The 27,480-nt window shown below is 37.4% G+C and overlaps 1 protein-coding gene and 1 long non-coding RNA gene across 2 annotated transcripts in view; one reads left to right on the plus strand and one right to left on the minus strand.

The window, feature by feature from the left end:
• The window catches only part of PTH2R (parathyroid hormone 2 receptor), a 99,233-nt gene that overhangs the window by 17,576 nt on the left and 54,177 nt on the right, over positions 1-27,480 (plus strand). Inside the window, exons 3-8 of the mRNA XM_055573318.1 lie at positions 872-982; positions 1,094-1,215; positions 19,337-19,434; positions 20,319-20,508; positions 20,779-20,932; positions 25,566-25,626. Coding sequence (XP_055429293.1) covers positions 872-982; positions 1,094-1,215; positions 19,337-19,434; positions 20,319-20,508; positions 20,779-20,932; positions 25,566-25,626 — 736 coding nt within the window. The remainder of the gene's footprint in view (positions 1-871; positions 983-1,093; positions 1,216-19,336; positions 19,435-20,318; positions 20,509-20,778; positions 20,933-25,565; positions 25,627-27,480) is intronic.
• Positions 15,201-19,426, minus strand: LOC129646710 (uncharacterized). Its single transcript, XR_008712133.1, has 2 exons — positions 19,098-19,426; positions 15,201-18,060 (listed from the first exon to the last, which is right to left on the minus strand). It is a non-coding gene; the product is annotated as an uncharacterized LOC129646710 (long non-coding RNA).

A 27,480-nucleotide genomic window follows, 5' to 3' on the forward strand; every position in this document is an offset into this window, starting at 1 on the left:
TTAAATCCTATGGTTTAAGAAAATTATAATAAAATAAAACTTGATAGTGGAAGAAAAAAGAGAGCTCAAGTGAAAAACACAGCACGAAAGAGGGATAAGGAGTGTAGGCTGGGGTGGGAGGATGAGGGATAAGCCAGAGAAGAGAGCAGATCCTGTGGGGCTTCTAGGCGTTGAAGAGACTTGGCTTTTCCTCAGTGTGAGGTGGGAAGCCTTTGGGCTATTGCATGAGGGGAGCAAGAATAGACTCAGGAAGACCAGTTGGGGGCCATTGCAATAATGGGGGCTGGAGTTATGGTGGCGTGGATGGGGGGTTGGGTGGCAGTGGAGGTTGTGAGAAGTGGTAGGGTTCTGGATTCATCTGGAGGAGAGTAGAGTTCATGAGAATTTTGTCTGAGGTGATTGTTAGACTCAAATAAATTACTAATTATTTGTAAAAAGGCAAACCCAGATCTTGGAGCTTATCTGTGAAGTTCAATCTTTTTCATGTGTCATATTTTTAAACAGTAATTTGAAAAAGTTAGGGTAAAAAAATGTAGCTACAACTATGATAGAATTTTACTAAAGGAAATTGTTCTCAGTGAATTTTGGTGTTTCTTACATATTCATTGCTATGATTCATATATATTAGAATCACTAAATAGTTTTAATTTATGCAAATCAAATATTCCTAGCAATGGGCCTTTGATGAGGCTAGGTGGATGAATTTTGAGATGTTTGCATCATATGTCAATCCCATTCTAGTTTACAAAACTACCAGTTTGCTTTACATTTTGCTATAGGCAGTGACTTGAAATTTTGTATATTAAACGCATTAACTCTCTGGTTCTAACTGCATTTTTGCTTATTTGTTTTTTAATTTTTTCCTTATCAGAAGGAAACTGTTTCCCAGAATGGGATGGACTCATCTGTTGGCCTAGAGGAACGGTGGGGAAAACATTGGCTGTCCCATGTCCTCCTTATATTTACGACTTCAATCATAAAGGTATTTAATTTTTTGTGAAATGATTCATTTGGAATAGAAACTTCCTTTTTTAAAAATAATAGACTCTATAAGAACTGAGCAATCTCAGTGTTTTTCTTCACATCTTTATAGGAGTTGCTTTCCGACACTGTAACCCCAATGGAACATGGGATTTTATGCACAGTTTAAATAAAACATGGTCTAATTATTCAGACTGCCTTCGCTTTCTGCAACCAGATATCAACATAGGAAAGGTAATGGTATTTTTGTATTTGTGAGCCCCTAAAGGAAAACAAAATGATTACCAACCACTGTACAAAAAACTCTTTTATTATCTGACACAAATATCAAAAAAGATAAAAGCAAGGTTGAAAGCTTTTCAGATACCTAGTTAAGGAGAGAGGTCTAGGACCTGAAACATTTTGGTATTTTCTTTTGGTTAGAATTACCTGGCTGAGATATATGTATGTATACTTATGTGTCACTTATATTACATTATGTTTATATTATATTATATGATGCTATATTATGTGTAAAAATCCAAATAGGTAGTCAGCAATATAATTCATGATTTTTTTCTTGGTTAAATATGAATAGCAACATCTTGTCTCACTATATGTTCCTGGAGTAACTTTATATTGTATAGATGTGTTTTTCATCTCATAAGATTTGCCAGTAGGTGATTTCATTAGTATAGGAAAAATTAGAGTATGTAGAGTTAAAGAGGAGCAAGGGGGTGTCTTATAGATCTTCTCACATAATACCTTAATTGTACACATGTGTGTCAACTTAGAACCAGAGATGAGGGGTCGATCAAAGTGACACAGCTCAGTTATGACAGGGTCTAGAGCAGGGCCCTGGTCTCCACATTCTTTATCGGTGCTATTTCTGATATGGTAATCACATGTAAACTTCAGAAACCTCTAGATAGTTACTTTTAGGTTATATATGGTAGATTGATTAAAAGTCATGCTTAAATTCCTGTCACTCAAACCTCATCTATAAAATGCATGGTGCTATAGGGATGAGCATAACTTCACCATAGTCATATGATGGTAGGGGTGAACATAAGTTGAAGTATAAATGATTTTATGAAGCCCCTGAGAACAGTCATAATACATAACTCTCCTAACATCAGACGTTTTTCTTTATGCTTGGTGGTCTTTTTTGGTTGTGGGGGAGGAGGAGCAGTGGCATGAGAATTGGTGAGTTGGAGAGTTCCTTGTTTGATTAGGCATTAATAGTCAGGACTTCTTTCCTTAATTTTTTTTCTAACACAAAACCCTACCTCCTTAAGGACTCTTTAGTAAGTTGCTAAAAGACTTCAGTTTTGTATTTCATTGTTGACATGCTTCTTAGATAAAATTAATGTGAGGAGATTATTGTGTATGTTACAGTGGAGCCAAAGCCAAGTTAATGTAAAACACTTTAAAATAACTTCAATTTCACTGAAATAGATAAACGTTCACAATGTTTAGTGTTCTGTGTTATAAATTTGTGGATTAAATGACAATTGCAAGTCTTTCATAGCTTTTAAATGGCATTAAATTATATCATGATTTTTTTTAATTTTTTTAAAATTTAATTTTATTTTTAACTTTACAATATTGTATTGGTTTTGCCATATATCAACATGAATCCTCCACAGGTATACACATGTTCCCCATCCCGAACCCTCCTCCCTCCTCCCTTCCTGTACCATCCCTCTGGGTCGTCCCAGTACACCAGCCCCAAGCATCCAGTATCGTGCATCAAACCTTATATCATGATTTTATTTACATTGAACTCTAATATTACAACCATTCTTTTTGACTACTCTGTATTCCAAGAGTCAAAATATCAAAGAAAAGTAAAATATCCAAAATATATACTATTTTATATGAACATGATTTAAAATTTAACTGAAAAATTTGACTAATTTTGTTAGCCATAAGTAATTTTATCTCCTTAATTAAAAATACAAAGTGTTTTCTGTTGTTTACAACCCTTAAGTAATAATTTGAGAAAACTTAAGAAATGTAAAAAATCTTTTAATAAGAAAACTGGATATGTCCTAAAGTTTTGATATGCTGTAGGGCAAAATGATATTACTTATGAGATATTAATTATTATGGTTGTAATCAGAATTTTTGTATAAGAAACGAAAGATAAAAGTAAAAACAGTGAATTTAGAATACATGCCACATTTTTATATGGAAAATAAGACAAAGATTTTTAAAATATCTATTGTTTTGTTCTTTAAATAATTGACTTGACAAATGAGAGAATTACTTTTAATAAAAAAAGGGAGAATGGCTTCCTCAGTGGATCAGTGGTAAAGAATCTGCCTGTAATGAGGGAGACGTGGTGATGTAGGTTTGATTCCTAGGTCAGGAAGTTCCCCTGGAGGAGAAAATGGCAACCCCACTCCAATAATCTTGTCCAGAAAACTATTTCAAAAATTAGAGGACAAATAGGCAGGCATTGCTTATGAGGGGCCATGAAGTTGTTAAATTCTTTAGGGTAGTATATTTAAAGCATCAGCATACTGTAGAAATTATCATATATCCTTCTGTCTAAAGGCTATATGAATTTTTGGACAAAAATTTAACAATATATATTAATAGACTTCAAGAGGGTCTTGTCCTTTGATCTTATAATTTTATTTCTGAGATTCAAGCATAAAGATTTGGAGTTGGGGGGAACTGAATGGAATAGTGTTCATTGAACCATTAATTATTATAGTGAATGTTTTGAAGAATTTAAATTTCCAATTAAGAATTGGCTAAGTCAGCTGAAATATATATTTTGTGTAAAGAGTTTGTGGTCTTGGGAAATCCCTTTGTTATTCAGTTACTTGGAAGAAAATCAGATAATAAAGTTGTATATAAATTGGGAATGCAAATATTCAAAACAATGGGAAATGATACACAGAAATAGAATGAAAAGAAATATATGAAATGCAGTGTTTCTTTTTGCTTGTGTGGGAATTATGGAGTTTTTTTCCCTTCTCTCTCTCTTTTTTAATTTTACACATTATCCAAATATTTTCTACAGAAGTTTAACATTTTATTAAGAGAAAATATGTCATAAATGTTTTAAGAAGGCAGTAAGAGACAGTCTTTTGCTTCCAGTCAGCATGTGAGAAGTTGCAGCATTCAGAATAAGCTGAGTAAGATGCAACATTAATAATTTGTAAAAGCCTGTCAGTGAGCTGAAGATGCCAAGAAATCTAAATGAAGCTAATTGCAGAAAGAGGAAAGCCTCTTCTTATGACAGAAGAAACCTGTGGCTGTATTTATCCCTGTTTCTGCACTAGAAGAGGAGCAACCAGGCTATAGAAGGGGATAAAAAGAAAAGAACCATTTTTAAAAGAACTTTCATCAGATGAGGACTAGAATAAAGGCTTAGAATTCCAAGAAATGAAGCCCAGTCAGGGTGAGCTATTACCCATCAGCCAGTTCTTACCCATGAGCCTTCACTGAGTTTCTGGAGGCAGTAAGTTAAAGGCTGCGGGCAGTGTAGGTGGACGCAGAGAAACTTCCCAAGATGTATGTAGGACCCTCACTGGGTGAGAGGTAGCTGTTAGCTGAAGGCATGGGACAGAACAGGGGAGCTGAGAGATATCTCTTGGGGTATCTGGGGCCCTCACTTAGAGCATGACTGCTGGGGGAGGGCAGGAAAGCTGAGAGAAACCCCCGAGATGACAAATTTCAGTGAGTGAAAAGCCTGACAAAATAGAGCTGAAAAAGATCTTTTCTAGGCACAGGAGGTCTTCATTTAAAATGAGGCAGTGGCTAGCTGAGAACTGGAGCAGAGCAGCATAATGGACAGACACGTTCTGAGATGCAGAAAGCCCAGGGCAGGCTAGAGAGCAAAGTGAAATTCACAGCAAAGTGAAATTAAAAGACAAAAAAGGTAGGGAATGCTTATGAGAGGCCACGAGGTTGTTAAATTCTTTAGAGTATTATATTTAAAACAGCAGCATACTGTAGAAATTATCATATATTCCTGTGTCTAAAGGCTATATGAATTTTATATAGCTGATGGATGGTTCAGAAAGCAGAAAGAGTTTCTCTGCAGCTTAGAAAACCTTCAGATGGACAAAACCCCAAATAATGGCCGCTAGAGGCTGCTGGTGCTAAGATCCAATCATCTACTGCTGCTAAATCGCTTCAGTTGTGTCCGACTCTATGCAACCCCATAAACAGCAGCCCACCAGGCTCCCCCTTCCCTGGGATTTTCCAGGCAAGAACACTGGAGTGGGTTGCCATTTCCTTCTTCAAATGCATGAAAGTGAAAAGTGAAAGTGAAGTTGCTCAGTCGTGTCCGACTCTTAGCGACCCCCTGGACTGCAGCCTACCAGGCTCCTCCGTCCATGGGATTTTCCAGGCAAGAGTACTGGAGTGGGGTGCCATTGCCTTCTCATCTACTGAAGGAAAATTCGGGATTCTGCTCTCAAAACCTAAAACCAGGATAAACAGAATCATGGAAAGAACAACAAACTGAGAAAAACTACAACAAACCCAACCCCAGATTAAAACAAAGTAATCCATCCTCACTACCCAAGAAGCCTGATAGAGGAAGATGACTGCCCTTTTCAGCCTATTAATACTGATCTCAGGTGGCCTCTGTCTGCAATGGCTTGGGGTGGGACTTAGATTTCCAGCCAGACGTGGGCTGGATTGCAGCGGTGAAGGCACCAGATCCTAGTCACTTAGACCAGTGGTCAGTGACAAGGGCCCTGGCCCTTTGGCTTTGGAGAAAAGAGTTTCCACAAAGATGGAAGTAGTGAAGCAAGTAAAGTATTTACTAGGAGGAGAAGAGTACAGTACATGAGGAATAGACATGCAGGCAGACTCAGAGGGAAAGTCACTGAGTTGCACCTTCATGGCAGTTTAAATCACTAATATGGGGCATTTCTTTCAGGTTTCCTTTGGTCAATCATTGTGATTTACCTGGTTCACAGTCCATATTTGGTATATCTCAGAATCCTCCCATGTGTGCACATGCATCTCTTAGCCAAGATGGATCCTACTAAAGAGGCATCTGGGTGGAACATCCGTTGACATGACTCCCCTTTGGCCTCCAAGTGGCCCTTTCTGCACATATGTGGTCCAGGAGGTCTCCCAACTTCTGAAAATGAGAACTATGTGGTCTGTGCAGGGTCCAGCCTCCTCCCTTAATTGTCCTGCTATTCTTATATTAGAGTTTTGGTCAATAGAAAATGAATCTCCAATTTGCTTTACCCTGTTAGGAGCGGGGCGCCCATCTGCCTCCTGCCTCAATATTATATGCTTCAGTCCCAACTCTTCTTTTACTTACAGTGCCCATAATGTAATAAAAAATTACAGAGTAGGGACCCTAAATCTAGAGTAAAAACAAAGCAGAAAAAATAGATGATCCAGATGTTGTAATTTCCAGGTAACGATTCATAAATATGTTAGCTGATTTAGTGAAAAAAGTGCATAAACAGATGGGGAAACTGACAGAGAAATGAAAACTTTAAAAAAAAGGAAATTCTAGAATTGAAATATTTAATTCAAAATGAAGAATTTGTTTGATATGCTTAACAGAATACTGGACACAGAATGAAAAAGATTAGTGAACTTGAAGGCTACAAAACTTTTCCAAGTGACACATTAGGAGAAAAAGTAAATTTAATAAACAAAACCATCTGAGACTGTGAGATAATATGTAATTGCATAAGATATGTGAAATTAGGGGTAAGAAGAGAGGGAAGGAATAGGACAAAATAAATATTTCAGAAGGCAATGGCCAGTAATTTTATAAAGTAGGTGAAATAAATCAATCACAGGTCCCAGGCATTCAGGAAACCCTAGGCAGGTTAAATAAAAAGAAAACCGTACTTTGACACATCATAGTTAAAATGCTGTAAATCAAGGTAAGAAGAAAACCTGAAAAGCAGTGAGAGGAAAAGCACACGTGATGTTCAGGAGAACAAAAACTAAAAGGATGCTTGTCTTTTAGTTAAACAACAGAGGCCTGAATACAACGGAATGGCATTCTAAAAGTGATAATATGCATTAAGATAAAAGGAAAATAATGATATTTTTCAGACAGAAAAAAATCTGAGCGAATTCATCTTTATCAGACTTCTGTATAAGAAATGCTCAAAAAAATTCTCTAGATGGGAGAGAAATATATCAGATGGAAGCAAAGACTGACAGGAAAGAATGAGGAGTACCAGAACAGATACATATGTGGATAAAAATGACAGACTAAAATAATAAGCAGAACTATATACCTATCCTTATTTATTGCTATGTTTATATCCATCTTTATATCTATAATTTAATTCATTTAAAAGTCTGCTGACTGCTTAAAGCAAACATAATAACCTCTCATTAGGGTTTATAAATTATGTAGAACAAAATCTAGATGTGACAAAGGCTAAGGGAGCAAAATTAGGTACATAATTGCAAATATCTGTTTATATGGTGAAATAGTTCAATATTATTAAATGTAGGTCTGATAAGTTCAAGATGCATAACCAAGTCTCTGTAGTAACTGCTAAAAGATAACACAAATGAAATACTAATGAATACCTGATTGAGTTCTCCATCCCCCAACCCCCAATAAAAGGTAAGGAAATAGGTACAGAAGCTCAGAGAAAAGATAGACGTATAGAATGCAAATACCTATATGTTAGATCTAAACCCAGTCACAGCAATGATTGTATTTGAGGTCAGTGAACTAAACATTTCTCTTAAAAGGCAGAGATTGTTAGAATGGATAATAAAAGTATTGCTCAACTGTATGCTGTCTTTGAGAAATGTAGACATCAAGACAAAGAGCATTACCAAGACAGAGCAATATTTAAAATTATAAAGAATCAGTTTACCAAGAGGAAATAATCCTAAATATATATGCGTTTAGGAGCTTCAGAGTCTTCCCTGATGGCTTGCTGCTGCTGCTGCTAAGTCACTGCAGTTGTGTCCAACTCTGTGCAACCCCATAGATGGCAGCCCACCAGGCTCCCCAGTCCCTGGGATTCTCCAGGCAAGAACACTGGAGTGGGTTGCCATTTTCTTCTCTCTGATGGCTTAGTCGGTGATAAATAATCTGCTTGCAATGCAGGAGACCCAGAACTTGATCACTGGGTCCGGAAGATCCTCTTGAGAAGGGAATGTCTATCCACTCCGGTATTCTTGCCTGAAGAATCCCATGGACAGAGGAGCCTGGCGGGCTACAGTCCATAGGGTTGCAAAGAGTCAGACACGACTGAGAGACTTTCACTTCACTTTACTTCATTCACAATAACTGAAAAATTCACATTCTTTTAAAGTACTCATCAAAGTTTATCAAGATAGAACGTATGCTGGGGTATAAAACAAGTTTCAATAAATCTCAAGATTAAAGTTTAAAAATAAAATAAAATTAAAAAAAATAAAATAAATAAAATCACACAGCTTATGTATGTTCTCTGACCACAAAAGAATCAATAGAAAATCAACTAAAATATGTAAAGAATTCATAAATAGTTGAAAATTATGTGACCAATGGCAAAAGTTTGGATAAATGGAAACCAATACAATATTGTAAACTAATTAGCCTCCAATTAAAATAAATAAATTTAAATTAAAAAAAACTAATGTAAAAAAAAAGAAAGCTCAATATATATCCAAGACTGTGGGAAACAGCCAAAGAGATAGATTTATAGCTCTCAATACTTAATTAGAAAAGAAGAAAGTTGAAAATTCAGTGATCAAATCTTCCACATTAAGTTATATAGTGTAATACCTAGAGCCACCACCAGAAATATACGTCAAAATGGAATTCTACAAATTGTTCAAGTAATTCAGGGATGGCCAGAAAATTAAAACACAGAAATGAAAAACATAACAGAAAATAAAAATATAAAATGGACTTAGCCTTAATATTATATCAGTGTTATATTAAAAACAAATATCTTAAGATACCAATTAACAGAAATTAGAAGAGTCTATAAGAAACATGACCCAACTTTGTATGTTATCTACAAAGTCTGAAACTCATTTCAAATATAATGATGGTTATGTACATACCATGCAGTGTGCTAAGTTACTCAGTTATGTCCGACTCTTTGTGACCCCATGGACTGTAGCCCTCCAGGCTCCTCTGTCCATGGGATTCTCCAGGCGAGAATACTGGAGTGGGTTGCCATGCCTTCCTCCAGGGGATCTTGCTGACCCAAGGAGCGAACCTGTGTCTCTTATGTCTCCTGCATTGGCAGGCAGGTTCTCTACAGCTCACACCACCTGGAAAGCCCTAGTTTAGTTATATCTCTTAATTATTCTAATCATTTGCCACAAACTGTGCAGCAATAAAAAAGTACAAACTTGGTATGAGTAACAACCTGAATGGATCTTGAGGTTATTATTCTGAGTGAAAAAAGCCAGACTTAAAGTTCATGTTCTGTAGGATTTCATTTCTCCATTTATGAAATGACAGAATTGCAGAGATAGAAAACAGATTAATGTTTGGTGGGTGATAAGGATGGTGGAGAGGAAGAGGGTAGGTATGACTGTAAAAGGAACAGCAGGAGGAAGATGTTTGTTGTGACAGAATATTTCTGTAGCTCGACTACAGAGACATTTAAAAATTTTTTCATGTGTGATAGATAAAATGACACAGACTGTAAACACATGAATTGCACCAATGCCAAATTCCTAGTTTGGTATTTTAGTGTAATTAGATGCAAGCATTGGAGGATACTGGTGAAGAGGTACAGAGGATCTTTCGTACTGTCTTTTCCTACTTCTTTTGAATCTATAGTCATTTTGAAATACAAAAGAAGAAAAAGGAATGAACTGTTGATTCATGTAATAGTATCAGTGAATATCATAACAGTGTCTTGACAAAAAAAAGTGTATACTACATAATTCTAAGAAGTCTGAGAAGAGTCAAGAAATATATGAAGTACATGAATAGATAAAGCCAATTTGAGATGACAGAAATTGGAACAGTAGTTAACCTGGGGGGTGGATGGTGGGTGGATTTTTGACTAGCTAGTGGCACAAAGAACTCAGTTTGTCAAAACCCATCAAACTGCTCATTTAAAATCTGCACAGTTTGCTTTCATAGAAAATACAGCTTGGTAGAAAAGCGAAAGAAAACTAGAAATAATATTCCAAAAGTGATATATCCTTTTGACTAGTTTTAAAATCATCCTTCAATGTGTTTTCTTTACTCCAAATACCACGTTAGATATACAATTCCAACTAGTTAAAATGAACACTGCAAAAACTCTATGAAGTGAATCTTGAAACATTGAGTTAAAGCAAGAAGAAATGCCAATTATTTTATGTTAACCCTGACTTGAATTTGGGGAGTAAAAAGAAGGCCGTAAAAATAATCTATATATTATATGAATGTGCCAACACATTGCCTATATTTTATTTTTACACAATTTTCTTTTTATATTTGAACTTGTATTTCAATTTTCCATAGTGCTTTTTCAAATATATATTTATGACTGAACGTCTTTATTTTTTTTAATTTTATTTTATTTTTTAAACTTTACATAATTGTATTAGTTTTGCCAAATATCAAAATGAATCTGCCACAGGTATACATGTGTTCCCCATCCTGAACCCTCCTCCCTCCTCCCTCCCCATTCCATCCCTCTGGGTCGTCCCAGTGCACCAGTCCCAAGCATCCAGTATCGTGCATCGAACCTGGACTGGCAACTCATTTCATACATGATATTTTACATGTTTCAATGCCATTCTCCCAAATCTTCCCACCCTCTCCCTCTCTCTCAGAGTCCATAAGACTGTTCTATACATCAGTGTCTCTTTTGCTGTCTCGTACACAGGGTTATTGTTACCATCTTTCTAAATTCCATATATATGCGTTAGTATACTGTATTGGTGTTTTTCTTTCTGGCTTACTTCACTCTGTATAATAGGCTCCAGTTTCATCCACCTCATTAGAATTGATTCAAATGTATTCTTTTTAATGGCTGAGTAATACTCCATTGTGTATATGTACCACAGCTTTCTTATCCATTCGTCTCCTGATGGCATCTAGGTTGCTTCCATGTCCTGGCTATTATAAACAGTGCTGCGATGAACACTGGGGTACACGTGTCTCTCTCAATTCTGGTTTCCTTGGTGTGTATGCCCAGCAGTGGGATTGCTGGGTCATAAGGCAGTTCTATTTCCAGTTTTTTAAGGAATCTCCACACTGTTCTCCATAGTGGCTGTACTAGTCTGCATTCCCACCAACAGTGTAAGAGGGTTCCCTTTTCTCCACACCCTCTCCAGCATTTATTGCTTGTAGACTTTTGGATCGCAGCCATTCTGACTGGCGTGAAATGGTACCTCATAGTGGTTTTGATTTGCATTTCTCTGATAATGAGTGATGTTGAGCATCTTTTCATGTGTTTGTTAGCCATCTGTATGTCTTCTTTGGAGAAATGTCTATTTAGTTCTTTGGCCCATTTTTTGATTGGGTCATTTATTTTTCTGGAGTTGAGCTGTAGGAGTTGCTTGTATATTCTCGAGATTAGTTGTTTGTCAGTTGCTTCATTTGCTATTATCTTCTCCCATTCTGAAGGCTGTCTTTTCACCTTGCTTATAGTTTCCTTTGATGTGCAGAAGCTTTTAAGGTTAATTAGGTCCCATTTGTTTATTTTTGCTTTTATTTCCAATATTCTGGGAGGTGGGTCATAGAGGATCCTGCTGTGATGTATGTCAGAGAGTGTTTTGCCTATGTTCTCCTCTAGGAGTTTTATAGTTTCTGGTCTTACGTTTAGATCTTTAATCCATTTTGAGTTTATTTTTGTGTACGGTGTTAGAAAGTGTTCTAGTTTCATTCTTTTACAAGTGGTTGACCAGTTTTCCCAGCACCACTTGTTAAAGAGATTGTCTTTAATCCATTGTATATTCTTGCCTCCTTTGTCAAAGATAAGGTGTCCATATGTGCGTGGATTAATCTCTGGGCTTTCTATTTTGTTCCATTGATCTATATTTCTGTCTTTGTGCCAGTACCATACTGTCTTGATAACTGTGGCTTTGTAGTAGAGCCTGAAGTCAGACAGGTTGATTCCTCCAGTTCCATTCTTCTTTCTCAAGATCGCTTTGGCTATTCGAGGTTTTTTGTATTTCCATACAAATTGTGAAATTATTTGTTCTAGCTCTGTGAAGAATGCTGTTGGTAGCTTGATAGGGATTGCATTGAATCTATAAATTGCTTTGGGTAGTATACTCATTTTCACTATATTGATTCTTCCAATCCATGAACATGGTATATTTCTCCATCTGTTAGTGTCCTCTTTGATTTCTTTCACCAGTGTTTTATAGTTTTCTATATATAGGTCTTTAGTTTCTTTAGGTAGATATATTCCTAAGTATTTTATTCTTTCCGTTGTAATGGTGAATGGAATTGTTTCCTTAATTTCTCTTTCTGTTTTCTCATTATTAGTGTATAGGAATGCAAGTGATTTCTGAGTGTTGATTTTATATCCTGCAACTTTACTATAGTCATTGATTAGTTCTAGTAATTTTCTGGTGGAGTCTTTAGGGTTTTCTATGTAGAGGATCATGTCATCTGCAAACAGTGAGAGCTTTACTTCTTCTTTTCCAATTTGGATTCCTTTTATTTCTTTTTCTGCTCTGATTGCTGTGGCCAAAACTTCCAAAACTATGTTGAATAGTAATGGTGAAAGTGGGCACCCCTGTCTTGTTCCTGATTTTAGAGGAAATGCTTTCAATTTTTCACCATTGAGGATAATGTTTGCTGTGGGTTTGTCATATATAGCTTTTATTATGTTGAGGTATGTTCCTTCTATTCCTGCTTTCTGGAGAGTTTTGATCATAAATGGATGTTGAATTTTGTCAAAGGCTTTCTCTGCATCTATTGAGATAATCATATGGTTTTTATTTTTCAATTTGTTAATGTGGTGTATTACATTGATTGATTTGCGGATATTGAAGAATCCTTGCATCCCTGGGATAAAGCCCACTTGGTCCTGGTGTATGATCTTTTTAATGTGTTGTTGGATTCTGATTGCTAGAATTTTGTTAAGGATTTTTGCATCTATGTTCATCAGTGATATTGGCCTGTAGTTTTCTTTTTTTGTGGGATCTTTGTCAGGTTTTGGTATTAGGGTGATGGTGGCCTCATAGAATGAGTTTGGAAGTTTACCATCCTCTGCAATTTTCTGGAAGAGTTTGAGCAGGATAGGTGTTAGCTCCTCTCTAAATTTTTGGTAGAATTCAGCTGTGAAACCGTCTGGACCTGGGCTTTTGTTTGCTGGAAGATTTTTGATTACAGTTTCAATTTCCGTGCTTGTGATGGGTCTGTTAAGATTTTCTATTTCTTCCTGATCGAGTTTTGGAAAGTTGTACTTTTCTAAGAATTTGTCCATTTCTTCCACGTTGTCCATTTTATTGGCATATAATTGTTGATAGTAGTCTCTTATGATCCTTTGTATTTCTGTGTTGTCTGTTGTGATCTCTCCATTTTCATTTCTAATTTTATTGATTTGATTTTTCTCCCTTTGTTTCTTGATGAGTCTGGCTAATGGTTTGTCAATTTTATTTATCCTTTCAAAAAACCAGCTTTTGGTTTTGTTGATTTTTGCTGTGATCTCTTTTGTTTCTTTTACATTTATTTCTGCTCTAAGTTTTAAGATTTCTTTCCTTCTACTAACCCTGGGGTTCTTCATTTCTTCCTTTTCTAGTTGCTTTAGGTGTAGAGTTAGGTTATTTATTTGACTTTTTTCTTGTTTCTTGAGGTGTGCCTGTATTGCTATGAACTTTCCCCTTAGGACTGCTTTTACCATGTCCCACAGGTTTTGGGTTGTTGTGTTTTCATTTTCATTCGTTTCTATGCAAATTTTGATTTCTTTTTTGATTTCTTCTGTGATTTGTTGGTTATTCAGCAGCGTGTTGTTCAGCCTCCATATGTTGGAATTTTTAATAGTTTTTCTCTTGTAATTGAGATCTAATCTTACTGCATTGTGGTCAGAAAAGATGCTTGGAATGATTTCTATTTTTTTCAATTTACCAAGGCTAGCTTTATGGCCCAGGATGTGATCTATCCTGGAGAAGGTTCCATGTGCGCTTGAGAAAAAGGTGAAATTCATTGTTTTGGGATGAAATGTCCTATAGATATCAATTAGGTCTAACTGGTCTATTGTATCGTTTAAAGTTTGTATTTCCTTGTTAATTTTCTGTTTAGTTGATCTATCCATAGGTGTGAGTGGGGTATTAAAGTCTCCCACTATTATTGTGTTATTGTTAATTTCTCCTTTCATACTTGTTAGCATTTGTCTTACATACTGCGGTGCTCCCGTGTTGGGTGCATATATATTTATAATTGTTATATCTTCTTCTTGGATTGATCCTTTAATCATTATGTAGTGACCTTCTTTGTCTCTTTTCACAGTCTTTGTTTTAAAGTCTATTTTATCTGATATGAGTATTGCTACTCCTGCTTTCTTTTGGTCCCTATTTGCATGGAAAATCTTTTTCCAGCCCTTCACTTTCAGTCTGTATGTGTCCCCTGTTTTGAGGTGGGTCTCTTGTAGACAACATATGTAGGGGTCTTGTTTTTGTATCCATTCATCCAATCTTTGTCTTTTGGTTGGGGCATTCAACCCATTTACGTTTAAGGTAATTACTGATAAGTATGATCCCGTTGCCATTTACTTTATTGTTTTGGGTTCGAATTTATACATCGTTTTTGTGTTTCCTGTCTAGAGAATATCCTTTAGTATTTGTTGGAGAGCTGGTTTGGTGGTGCAGAATTCTCTCAGCTTTTGCTTGTCTGAAAAGCTTTTGATTTCTCCTTCATACTTGAATGAGATCCTAGCTGGGTACAATAATCTGGGCTGTAGGTTATTTTCTTTCATCATTTTAAGTATGTCTTGCCATCCCCTCCTGGCTTGAAGAGTTTCTATTGAAAGATCAGCTGTTATCCTTATGGGTATTCCCTTGTGTGTTGTTTGTTGTTTTTCCCTTGCTGCTTTTAATAGTTGTTCTTTGTGTTTGATCTTTGTTAATTTGATTAATATGTGTCTTGGGGTGTTTCACCTTGGGTTTATCCTGTTTGGGACTCTCTGGGTTTCTTGGACTTGGGTGATTATTTCCTTCCCCATTTTAGGGAAGTTTTCAACTATTATCTCCTCAAGTATTTTCTCATGGTCTTTCTTTTTGTCTTTTTCTTCTGGGACCCCTATGATTCGAATGTTGTAGCGTATAATATTGTCCTGGAGGTCTCTGAGATTGTCCTCATTTCTTTTAATTCGTTTTTCTTTTATCCTCTCTGATTCATTTATTTCTACCATTCTATCTTCTAATTCACTAATCCTATCTTCTGCCTCTGTTATTCTACTATTTGTTGCCTCCAGAGTGTTTTTAATTTCACTTATTGCATTATTCATTATATATTGACTTTTTTATTTCTTCTAAGTCCTTGTTAAACCTTTCTTACATCTTCTCAATCCTTGTCTCCAGGCTATTTATCTGTGATTCCATTTTAATTTCAAGATTTTGGATCAATTTCACTATCATTATTCGGAATTCTTTATCAGGTAGATTCCCTATCTCTTCCTCTTTTGTTTGGTTTGGTGGGCATTTATCCTGTTCCTTTATCTGCTGGGTATTCCTCTGTCTCTTCATCTTGTTTAAATTGCTGAGTTTGGGGTGTCCTTTCTGTATTCTGGCAGTTTGTGGAGTTCTCTTTATTGTGGCGTTTCCTCGCTGTGTGTGGGTTTGTACAGGTGGATTGTCAAGGTTTCCTGGTTAGGGAAGCTTGTGTCGATGTTCTGGTGGATGGAGCTGTATTTCTTCTCTCTGGAGTGTAATGAAATGTCCAGTAATGAGTTATGAGATGTCTATGGTTTTGGGGTGACTTTGGGCAGCCTGTATCTTGAAGCTCAGGGCTGTGTTCCTTTGTTGCTGGAGAATTTGCTTGGTATGTCTTGCCCTGGAACTTGTTGGCCCTTGTGTGGTGCTTGGTTTCAGTGTCGGTATGGAGGCGTTTGATGAGCTCCTGTCAATTAATGTTCCTTGGAGTCAGGAGTTCCCTGGAGTCAGGGTTTGGACTTAAGCCTCCTACTTCCAGTTATTGGTCTTATTTTTACAGTAGTTTCAAAACTTCTCCTTCTATACAGCGCCATTGATAAAACATCTACGTTAAAGATGAAAAGTTTCTCTACTGTGAGGGTCACTCAGAGAGGTTCACAGCGTTACATGGAGAAGAGAAGAGGGAGGAGGGAGTTAGAGGTGACCCAAATGAGATGAGGTGGAATCAACAGTGGAGAGAGTGGGCTAGCCAGTAGTCACTTCCTTATGTGCACTCCACAACTGGACCGCTCAGAGATGTTCATGGAGTTATACAGAGAAGAGAAGAAGGAGGCAGGAGACAGAGGTGGCCAGAAGGATAAAAGGGGGAAATGAAAAGGAGGGAGACAGATCCAGCCAGTAATCAGTTCCCTAAGTGTTCTCCACCGTCTGGAACACATAGAAATTCACAGAGTTGGGTAGAGTAGAGAGGGGTTAGGGAGGAGATACAGGCGACCTGGTGGAGAAAACGAGAGTCCAAAGGGAGAGAGAGCAGTCAAGCCAGTAATCTCGTACCCTAGTGAAAAATGGGTCCTGAAGATTGGGTTCTTAAAGCTACAGAATTGGTAACAAATACATAAAAGCAAAAATTAAAAATCTAGAGTAGAGTTTGGAATTTCAAAAATGCGATGTTAATGAAAAGAATAAGGAAAAGAAAGAGAGAAAAAACGAACAAAGAAAAACAAACAAGGTTGAGAAAATTATAAAGAAAATACAGGTACAAAATTGATAACTAATACCAAAAAGCAAAAATTAAAAATCTAGAGTAGAGTTTGGAATTTCAAAAATACAATGTTAAAAAAAAAGAAGAAGAAAAATAAAGAGAGAAAACAAACAAACCAACAAAAACAATGTCGCAAAAATTATAAAGAAAATGCAGGTAGAAAATTGATATCAAATACCAAAAAGCATATATTAAAAATCTTGAGTAGAGTTTGGAATTGCAGATGTACGATATTATATAAAAGAAGAAGAGAAAGAAACAGAGGGGAAAAAAAGAAAGAAAAGAAAAAAAAAAGTCACAGAAATTATAAAAAAAAAACTATATGTACAAAATTGATAACATATACCAAAAGGCTAAAATTAAAAATCTAGAGTAGAGTTTGGAATTTCAAAAATACGATGTTAAAGAAAAGAAGAAGGAAAAGAAAGAGAGAAAAAAACGAACAAAGAAAAACAAACAAGGTCGCGAAAATTATAAAGAAACTACAGGTACAAAATTGATAACTAATATCAAAAAGCAAAAGTTAAAAATCTAGAGTAGAGTTTGGAATTTCAAAAATACAATGTTAAAAAAAGGAAGAAGAAAAATAAAGAGAGAAAACAAACAAACCAACAAAAACAATGTCGCAAAAATTATAAAGAAAATACAGGTACAAAATTGATATCAAATACCAAAAAGCATAAATTAAAAATCTTGAGTAGAGTTTGGAATTGCAGATATACGATGTTATACAAAAGAAGAAGAGAAAGAAACAGAGAGAAAAAAAAGTCACAGAAATTATGAAAAAAACTATAGGTACAAAATTGATAACATATACCAAAAGGCTAAAATTAAAAATCTAGAGTAGAGTTTGGAATTTCAAAAATACAATGTTAAAGAAAAGAAGAAAAAGAAAAAAAATAACAAAACAAAACAAGCACGGTCAAAAAATTATAAAATATATATATGAAGTTTGCTAAAGAAGAAAAAAAAATAGGGTCTTTTTTTTTTTTGCAAAGTAATAGTTATAAAAGTGAAAATTAAAGGACAATAGAGGACTTAAAATTTTTTTTTTTTAAATTAAAAAAAAAAGAAAAAAAAGAAAGAAAGCTTGATCGTAAAAATAGTAAAACTATATCTAGGTCTTTCTCTGGTTTTGTTGTAAGTATTGTGGGTTCAGTTCATTTTTGGCTAGTTCCTTGGTCTGACTTATATTTCTCAAGATCCTATGTAGTCCGTAGTAACCACAGGGTTTTAATCTATGGCCTGTAGCTTCCAAGGCGTTTCCCTCTGTTATAGCTTCTTCTGTTTGCTGGTCTCTTCAGTGTCTGGTTCCCGCCCTGACACAAAGGGGACGGTGGAGGACGCTATTTTTTTTATTTTATTTAGGCTCACTTGTTCAGCTGCGCTGTGGGGAGGGAGGGAGGGATGCTGCAAACAGATAACACTGGCGTGCGCTCGCAGTGCCTCAGCCACACTGTGTCTGCCCCCGCTCACGGCGCGTGTAGCCTCCCTGCCCACACTGCTCGGGCTCTAGGTTGTTCCGCCGGGAACAATCAGAGGCCGGCCCTGGGCTGAGCTCCCAGGTCCAAGCCGCTCAGGTTCAGGCACTTGGGTAGTCCTCAGAGGCGCAGACTCGGTTGGGCCTGCGTTTTGTGCTCTTCCCAGATCCGAGCAGCTCAGGTGATGTGTTTGGCGGGCGCCAATGCTGCGACTTATCGCCTCCCCGCCACTCGGTTATCTGGGTGTAAAACCGGCGCACCTTCTCAGGCAGATGTTGACCGTCCAGACCCCCAAGAAGTTTTAGTTAGCAAAGAAGCCTGCTTACAGTTTTATAGATAGTGTCTCTCTGGGGCTGCGATTGCCCCCTTACGGCACTGGCTGCCTGTCACCGGAGGGGGAAGGTCTGCAACCGGCTATCTCTGTTCAGTCCTTTGTTCTGTGTGCGGGCCTGGCGGTGTCTTAGGTTAGGGCTGGCTTTTCGCGTGGTAGATATCCCACAGTCTGGTTTGCTAGCCCAAATTATTTCGCTCAGATAGTGCTCAGGACATTCGGGCCGATTCTTACTCTAAGGGACACAGCCCGCGCCGCGCTTCCCTGCCCAGCCCCCGCTTGCTAATGCCGTGTTCAGGCGTCTGCGCTGCTTCTCCGCTGGGGGAGTTACTGTAGGGCTCACAATCTGCGATTTTTAATTGTTTATTTATTTTTTTTCTCCGTTTTATGTTGCCCTCTGTGCTTCCAAAGCTCGGCACAGATTCGGCAGTGAGAAGGTTTCCTGGTGTTTGGAAACTTCTCTCTTTTTAAGACTCCCTTCCCGGGATGGAACTCCGTCCCTCCCTCTTTTGTCTCTTTTTTTGTCTTTTATATTTTTTCCTACCTCCATTCGAAGAGTTGGGTTGCTTTTCTGGGTGCCTGATGTCCTCTGCCGGCATTCAGAAGTTGTTTTGTGGAATTTACTCGACGTTTAAATGCTCTTTTGATGAATTTGTGGGGGAGAAAGTGTTCTCCCCGTCCTACTCCTCCGCCATCTTGGCTCCTCCCCCCTATCTTTTAAATGCACGCTTTTAATTTACCTCCATCAAATATGCTTTTCTGATTAAATCTCTTGCCCTGCAGCAAGAGTTCTTTGAACGCCTCTATGTCATGTACACTATCGGATACTCTGTCTCCTTTGCATCCCTGGCTGTGGCTATTCTCATCATTGGTTACTTCAGGTGAGTAATTCTCAATTCCTTCCTCCGTGAAGGGGCAGGTCTGTTTCTTATTCATCAAAGACACAGACCTCTCACAATCTGTGCCTCCAGATACTTTCCCTAAACACGCGTTTCTGAATTCAACCTTGTGTTATATTATTTGACTTTGATAAGTTATTTTTGAGAAAAAAATTCAGGGTTATTCTTTTAAAGACTTAAAGCCTCAATGCGGTATTAAACCATTAAAACAGTGGGTCTGCATTGCAGTCTATTTTTACTAAATGATGCAGAGTATTGTCAAAGGAGTTAGAAAAATTTTCATTCATGATGTGAAGGCTTATTTCACCTTTTCCAAATGATTTTGGTGGCGTGGGACAGAAATTCATCTTGAATAATCTCTAGATGATTCAATAACATACAGGAAGAAATAGGGGCTTCTCATGTGCCTCAGTGGTAAAGAATCTGCCTGCCAATGCAGATGTGGGTTTGATCTCTGGGTTGGGAAGATCCCCTAGAGAAGGAAATGGCAACCCACTCGAGTATTCTAGCCTGGGAAATACCATAGACAGAAGAGCCTGGTGGGCTACAGTCCACAGGGTCACATAAAAGTTGAACATGACTGAAGCAACTTAGCATGTATGCACACATAATATAATGGTATATTATAATATTATACTGTAGTATAATATTTAACACTGCATAATCTGGATAAACATGGTAGCTGATCAGGGTATATTTGAAACTAATTCTCAAAAAATTATATTTTAGTTTTTGACTCCAATTGTTCCTCTTTTTGTTCAGGTTTATTATATTCTTTTTGGGGGTAGTTTGAGCTCATTTATGTATTTTCTTTCTCCATTTCTAATTTTATTCAAATCTAAATACTAAATATTTTCTCTCCATAGACGACTGCATTGTACTAGGAACTATATCCACATGCATTTATTTGTGTCTTTCATGCTGAGAGCTGCGAGCATCTTTGTCAAGGACAGAGTGGTCCATGCTCACATAGGAGTAAAGGAGCTGCAGTCCCTGATATTGCAGGATGACCTACAAAGCTCCATAGAAGTGCCTGCTGTGGACAAATCACAATATGTAAGTGTTTTCCTCATGACCGCTTACCTGGCTCACCACTAAAGGAAAAAAAAAACACCTTATTTTGAAAATAAAATCAAGCCAGCAGTCTTAAAAATTCTATATTTAAATAGCATTGTTCTGGCCTCTTTCAAAAGTCTTGGCTTCCCCATGTATAAGAGACATTAGATTCTAAAAAAGAAATGGAGGAACTGCTTTTTAGTGGTCTAATGTTGGAAACAGTATGATTAGGAGTTCTAATATGGTGCCATGTTGGTTTATTTGTAACAGATTGGGTGCAAGATGGCTGTTGTGATGTTTATTTACTTCTTGGCTACAAACTACTATTGGATTTTGGTGGAAGGTCTCTATCTGCATAGTTTAATCTTTGTGGCATTCTTTTCGGACACCAAGTACCTGTGGGGCTTCACCTTGATAGGCTGGGGTAAGGCATTTCTGTCTCCTTTTCTTTTCAAGTGGATTATGGATTTCAGGGCTTTGTGTCATGCCTGTCATCAGCATTCTTTCAGCTCTTTTCCTGAAATAATCTCTCCCCACCCCATCTTTATCTTTCCTTTCTCTTTAATTATTTATTGAGGAAAATCATTAAAATCAAGTCTATGATTCTTCCAGTGGTAACAAACTTTTCACGTTTAACTTAGGGTTACTGTTCTTAGACCAGATTCTTGAGAGGATTCTTTGGGGGAAATACCTTGTTTGCCTTACACATTTAGAACTGCTGTGCTCATCATGCCTTATGCCAGTGTCTTGATTTAACCATAATTCCATTCTACAAATTTTGATTTTTAAATTTCTAATCCATAATGATGCATCTTTGATTTATAATTCTAGATCATATGATGAGAATGACAGAAAGGAATTTATAGAACCATCTTGGCTGTATTTAACACTACAAATTACAAGCTAATTATGTAGACTTACCATGTCTTTTGGAAGGAAATAGTTAGAATTACTTTTGGCATAAGTAATTAAAAAAAAAAAAAAGATTCAACTCACATTCCAAAATGCCTTTTCAGTCCTAGAGGGATTACTGAACCAGGCACTAACTCAATGTGATATGGAGAAAGAATGTTGTTTGTTTGTTATAGTTTAAGAGAAATTAAAACTCATATGTGGTTAAAATTAAGAAGTCTCAAGATTAACAATTGTTATTTTAATTTGTAAATGATCAGGTGGTCAGCAGAGGGAAAAAATTAACTAAGTGGCTCAAGATTAAATTTGAAGGTTTTTTTCCCCCTCCAAAATAAGAAAGTTTTTTTGCCTGTTTTGCCTTAACATTGTCTTAACATTTAAAAATGTAAAGTAAGGGATATTGAATTTCCTGTTTGTTAATAACCTTGAAGAAGACAAAGGGTCAATTTACTGTTACTCTTTATTTATTATGAAATACTAATTGTTGTGAAACATTTTATTTCTGAAAACAGTTTGGTTTTAAGCTGTCCCTTATCTTTGGCTACCAGTTACTAAAATAAAAAAAGATACATTTAATATCTTGGGGGGGGTACTTTGGTAATTTTCTCAAGTTTTTGGTAGTTTGTCTTCAAATCAAAATTATGTCTGTGTACTCACATCATTAGTAGAAGTTTATAAAGTTGTTGATAGAAAATTCAACAGTGACTTTGTCTGAGTTTGATTTTATGTTTTGGCTTGCTATGACACTGGTCACACTAGTAATTAATAAACTTGTTTTTTCTTTATGAATTGGTGTGATAGTCAGCTGCTCAGTCCCCTATCAACTCTTATTTGGGCTGTATCACTCAGTCTGTCGCTTCATAAAGTCAGGGGTTTGTCTCACTGAAACCCAGGAAGTGTTAGTGGCTCTAGTTGTGTCCAGTTCTTTGCAACCCTATGAACTGTAGCCCACCAGGCTGCTCTGTTCACGGGATTGTCAAGAATACTGGAGTGGGTTGCCATTCCCTTTTCCAGAGAATCTTTCCGACCCAGGGATTAAACCCAAGTCTCTAGCTTGTCCTACATTGCAGGCAGATTCTTTACCATATGAGCCACCAGGGAAGCTCTGAAACCCAGGAAACTAGTTTTCAAATCTTTCTATGAAAAATTAAAAAAAAAAAGCAGTTAGGATTCCAGTGAGCTTTTATACAGGTCTTAGTTTCTTACCTTCCTTTACAACTTGTGTTAATTTCCCCAGAAACATTTTGGCATAGGAGTGACAACTACAGAAGATAACCATCACAACTTGAAATCGTCATTTCGTTGAATGGTTTAATAACATGCATGAAAGCAAGTAGGATTTACATGAAAGCTCACTTTTATAAATCATATTACATGCAATATTATGCTCACTTAATTAACCACAATTTAAAACAGTAACAACTAATCTTTTTCTATGTTGTATATTATGTCTCTAGTACTTATTTATCTTATTTCTGGAAGTTTATACCTTTTGTTGTACTTATTACTGGAAGTTTGTACTTTTGACTGAGCCCTCTGGTGGCTCAGATGGTAAAGCATCTGCCTGCAATGTGGGAGACCCAGGTTTGATCCCTGGGTCAGTAAGATCCCCTGGAGAAGGAAATGGCAACCCACTCCAGTACTCTTGCCTGGAAAATTCCATGGACTGAGGAGCCTGGTAGGCTACAGTCCATGAGGTCACAAAGAGTCAGATACGACTGAGCGACTTCGCTTTCTTTTCTTTTCTTAAATATAGAATTACATGCAATTTTAAAATGTGCAGTTGGAGCCAAGAATAAAGTGCCTTATTTATGAGAACACTGAGGCAGGGATAGGAAAAATTAAGGCTATGATTGGTTGAAAGAATAGAAACATAGTTATCATTAGACTTTGCTTTTGCTTCTCTGTACAGATTTGTTTTGTGATAAAGATGTACAAAAACAGTCATTTTAAATATCAGTCTTCAATTTACAAAGGCAGATACAGCATATGTTCCTCTTTAGATGGTAATTTCCTTCCCGGCCAATTTATTATTAAGAACCAGCAAAATCAATGTAAATAAATGCAGCTCCACACATCAGTACAGTGTGAGCAGTAAAGTGCTGAGTGTTTACCTACCGAGTGAGTGAAGTGAAGTCGCTCAGTTGTGTCAGACTCTACAACCCTGTGGACTGTAGTCTACCAGGCTCCTCCATCCATGGGACTCTCCAGGCAAGAATATTGGAGTGGGTTGCCATTTCCTTCTCCAGGGGATCTTCCCGACCCAGGGATCAAACCTGGGTCTCCCACATTGCAGGCAGACGCTTTAACCTCTGAGCCACCAGGGAAGCCCATTTACCTACTTTAGGGAGCCTAAAGTTATAATGTACAAGATAGAAAAAAAGGTTTCAATCTTGCTTCTTTATCCTTATTGAATGTGGTAATTTACCTCTGTATTAGCAGCCATTCTTAATTTTCACCTATCAGATGAGATGCCAGAATGTATGTATTATCATATAAAAGCACTTAACTTTTGGGCTTCCCTAGTAGCTCAGCTGGTAAAGAATCTGCCTGCAATGCAGGAGACCCTGGTTCAATTCCTGGGTTGGGAAGATCCCTGGAGGAGGGCATGGCAACCCACTCTAGTATTCTTACCTGGAGAATCCCCATGGGCAGAGGAGCCTGGTGGGCTACAGTCCATGGGGTCTCAAAGAGTCAGACACAGCTAAGCACAGCAAAGCACACTGAGCTTCCCCAGTGGCTCAGATGGTAAAGAATCTGTCTGCAGTGCAGGAGATTGGGGGTTCAATCCCTGGTCACAAACATTCCCTGGAGAAGGGAATGACAGTTTATGCCAGTATTCTTGCCTGGAAGAGTTCCAGGGACAGAGAAGCCTGGCAGGCTACAGTCCATGGGGTCCCAAAGAGTAGGATGTGACTGAGGGACTAACACTTTCACTTTCATTTTGACAAAAATTTCCTAAAACATAGAATTTGAGCAGATTTTTTAAAAGAGGGAGTTATACAAAAACAATAAATAAAACTGGAATATAGAGTTATAAAATTAAATAGCCACACAGGCAGACTGAGGTTAAATTCAACTAGATCACTAAGAAAACCAAAGAAATTCCCTACTGTAGGATATTACCTTATTTTAATTTTTCTGAAATTTTTAATCTACATCTATTTTTATGTTCCTTTGCTTAGAAAAGATATCTGAAAAATTACAAATGTGTTTTTTAAAAGGTAAAAAATATTGTGTTAAAAGTGTTCTGAGTTAAATTTTTTTCTCTCTTTGTAAGGTACTTCCTGTGGCCTCTCTTTCCTATTTTTAAAACTTCTTTCTAAAAGGCCATATATCCATTAAATCCTTTGATCTTCTATTGCAGAGTTCTATAAAAGTATGGTTTGTGTTTTTTTCGTGATGTCAGAGTTTAACTGAATATAGCATGAACTGAACAGTCCATCTTTACTGGAAGCAAAGACTCATAGAAAGTCAGTATAATTAATAGATTTGATGTTGCAAGCTCATAGGTGATTATCATTTATGAAAGACAAATATGTCATGCTCAAATCATCAAGCTAACATAGCCCCATTCTCTGGTAAGTTTTCAGTACCTGCAAATGCTTCTGTCTGGAGCCAATATGAACAAAAAGGAAGAGGATAAACTGATCAAAACATCCTAATTTTGTAACTTTCAGTGTAGCCTCTCTATGCCTTCCACCTTTAGAAGAGAAAATTCGAATTTTTAAAAATAATAGCCTTCCTGTCACTTCTCATGAGTCCCTCTTTGTTGCTTCACGCCTCTCAGAAAGCATGCAGCTGTTGGAGTGGCAAGAGGTAAAGTTACATGCACAGACCACTGCCTGCCTTTGACTTCAGGAACTTCAGTCCCCTCCTTACATAGCTTAACCTTATACCCCTCAAATGAAAATAGGGCCAATCTTCTTCTTCAGACTTTTGGGAACAAATAACATCAATGTACCAGCTCTCTTCTCAAAAGGACAAGATGAAAATTAAGTGGAATTTTCTTGTTCACATAGTAACATTTTTCATGTCCAATTTTTCTCTCACCTTTTAATAGTATATTTTTATGTGATGAGTATAAGAAAAAGATACCTTAATCCTGAAACAAATATTGTCTCTGAATCCTTTTCTGATTGCAGGGTTCCCAGCGGCTTTTGTGACAGTCTGGGCTGTGGCACGAGCAACTCTGGCTGATGCAAGGTGGGTGAAAAGGAAGAGGTAAAGCAAGAGCCTCAGATTTTCTCAAGGCTGGCTTCCTGCTTGGAGTTCGTACTTGCTGCTGTTCTTGATGGCATTGCCCTTTAGGGATTACCCTGTAGCCTCTCATATATTACCAGCCAGCTATCCATTCCAGAGTCTTGGGACAGAAGGACTCACAGACCCAGTTGGGATGCTTGAACCCCATGGATGTCGTGCACACAGGTGAAAGGACTGCACTAACTGAGTCCTGGTTTAGGCAATATTCATATCTCCTTTCTCTTACTCTCCGCCACATCAGCATTCCCCACTGATGGTGTCGTTACAAGGGCCAGAAATAAGGTTACAGCAAGGAGACCCACAGACAGAAGATGCCCTGGGCCAGGGACACACACTTGCTGTCTCAGAGAGATGTAAGGGCAAGTTTACGTGGCCATGGCTCTAACATGCCATGTAGCCTACTCAGCAGTCCTAGGTTTTATTTGCATTCTTTGGGCAAAGTTTATGTGGCCATGAGTTCCACCTGTTGGTGCTTAATTAAGACATCAAGAATATCAAGGACTTCCTGTGTATCAAGGGATACTTTGTGTCTTATATATTTGGTGAACTGGATATTTAGTGCTCAGTTGCCCTATATATCTGGTACCTGTGCTTAACACACACGTGTTCTACTTACTACTTACATATATGTGATGTCAAGTGTAGGTTTAATCCACCTCTTTGTTTTCTTGTCTTGCATAGCATAGGTAAATATATTAAAATGATAAACAAGTGCACATTAGAAGTGGAATCCATCCTAGAGAATCACTAGCCTCCCAGTTGCCTGTTTCTCTTTTGATGCTACATGACGCATGGATGCTGAAACATTCATTGCTTCATGTTATTTCTATTTTTAGTGATGATGAGTCAAAGAAAGGAAAGGAGAACATAGAGAAGTATTCAGTCCCTGCTCTTTGCTTTCACTGTCAAACTTATTGCTTGGACTGAATGTATCTCCCCCAAATTCATATGTGGGAAACCCCAACCCCCAATGTGGCTGTATTTGGAGATCGTACCCTTAAGAAGGTAATTAAGGTTAAATGAAGTCCTGAGGGTAGGGTTCTGATATAACAGGATTAGTGTCTTTGTGAGAAGAGAAACCAGAGGGTGCCTTCTCTCTCTGCGTGTACATAAAGTAAACGTCTTATGAACACACAGCAAGATGATGTCATGGATACTGGTTAGTGGTTAGGTAACAGGGTGATGTTTTGGGAATCTTGATTACCAGTCTTCTGGTTTTAACCAGCCTGGGGTCTACATGCTTGTAGTCAGCATGTAGTCAGCATCCTCCACTGGGCTGGTGCTTAATTTCTGCAGAACAGTGCAAAGTTATGCATTAGATCATTATCTATATTACTTTAGCAAAACTAGGAGTCCCACAACTCTGTCATTCATGTTGTTACTACTTTTCTTGCTTGACTGCTTTTCCTTTGTTTCTCCACTTTCTCACTTTTCTAATTAGTAACTGAGTCTGCTCTTCGAAACTTGGGGAAGCCCTTGAAGACTGTCGACTAAAAAATATAGTCACAACCTGAAAGTAGAATTATTTTGTTTGGTGTGCATGTTTAGGACTCAGAGCCTGGGAGACAGTATCTCTGTAGCTCTGAGAAAACTGCTCCAAGGAGGCAGGAGGGGGGAGTTAGGCTATATACAAGCTTGCATCAAAGGGAGTAAGCAGTCTGAACATCAAACATTAGATATCAAGTTAAGGAATTTAACATTCTGTGTATAGGAAGATGCAAGCCTCTGGGCTCACTGAATTCATTCTTTTCATATGCAGCTCAGCTCTCTGGTGCCAAATCCTATTTCCTTGTTCAA

Source organism: Bubalus kerabau, chromosome 3 (assembly GCF_029407905.1).
Source record: "Bubalus kerabau isolate K-KA32 ecotype Philippines breed swamp buffalo chromosome 3, PCC_UOA_SB_1v2, whole genome shotgun sequence".
Lineage (NCBI taxonomy): Eukaryota > Metazoa > Chordata > Mammalia > Artiodactyla > Bovidae > Bubalus > Bubalus kerabau.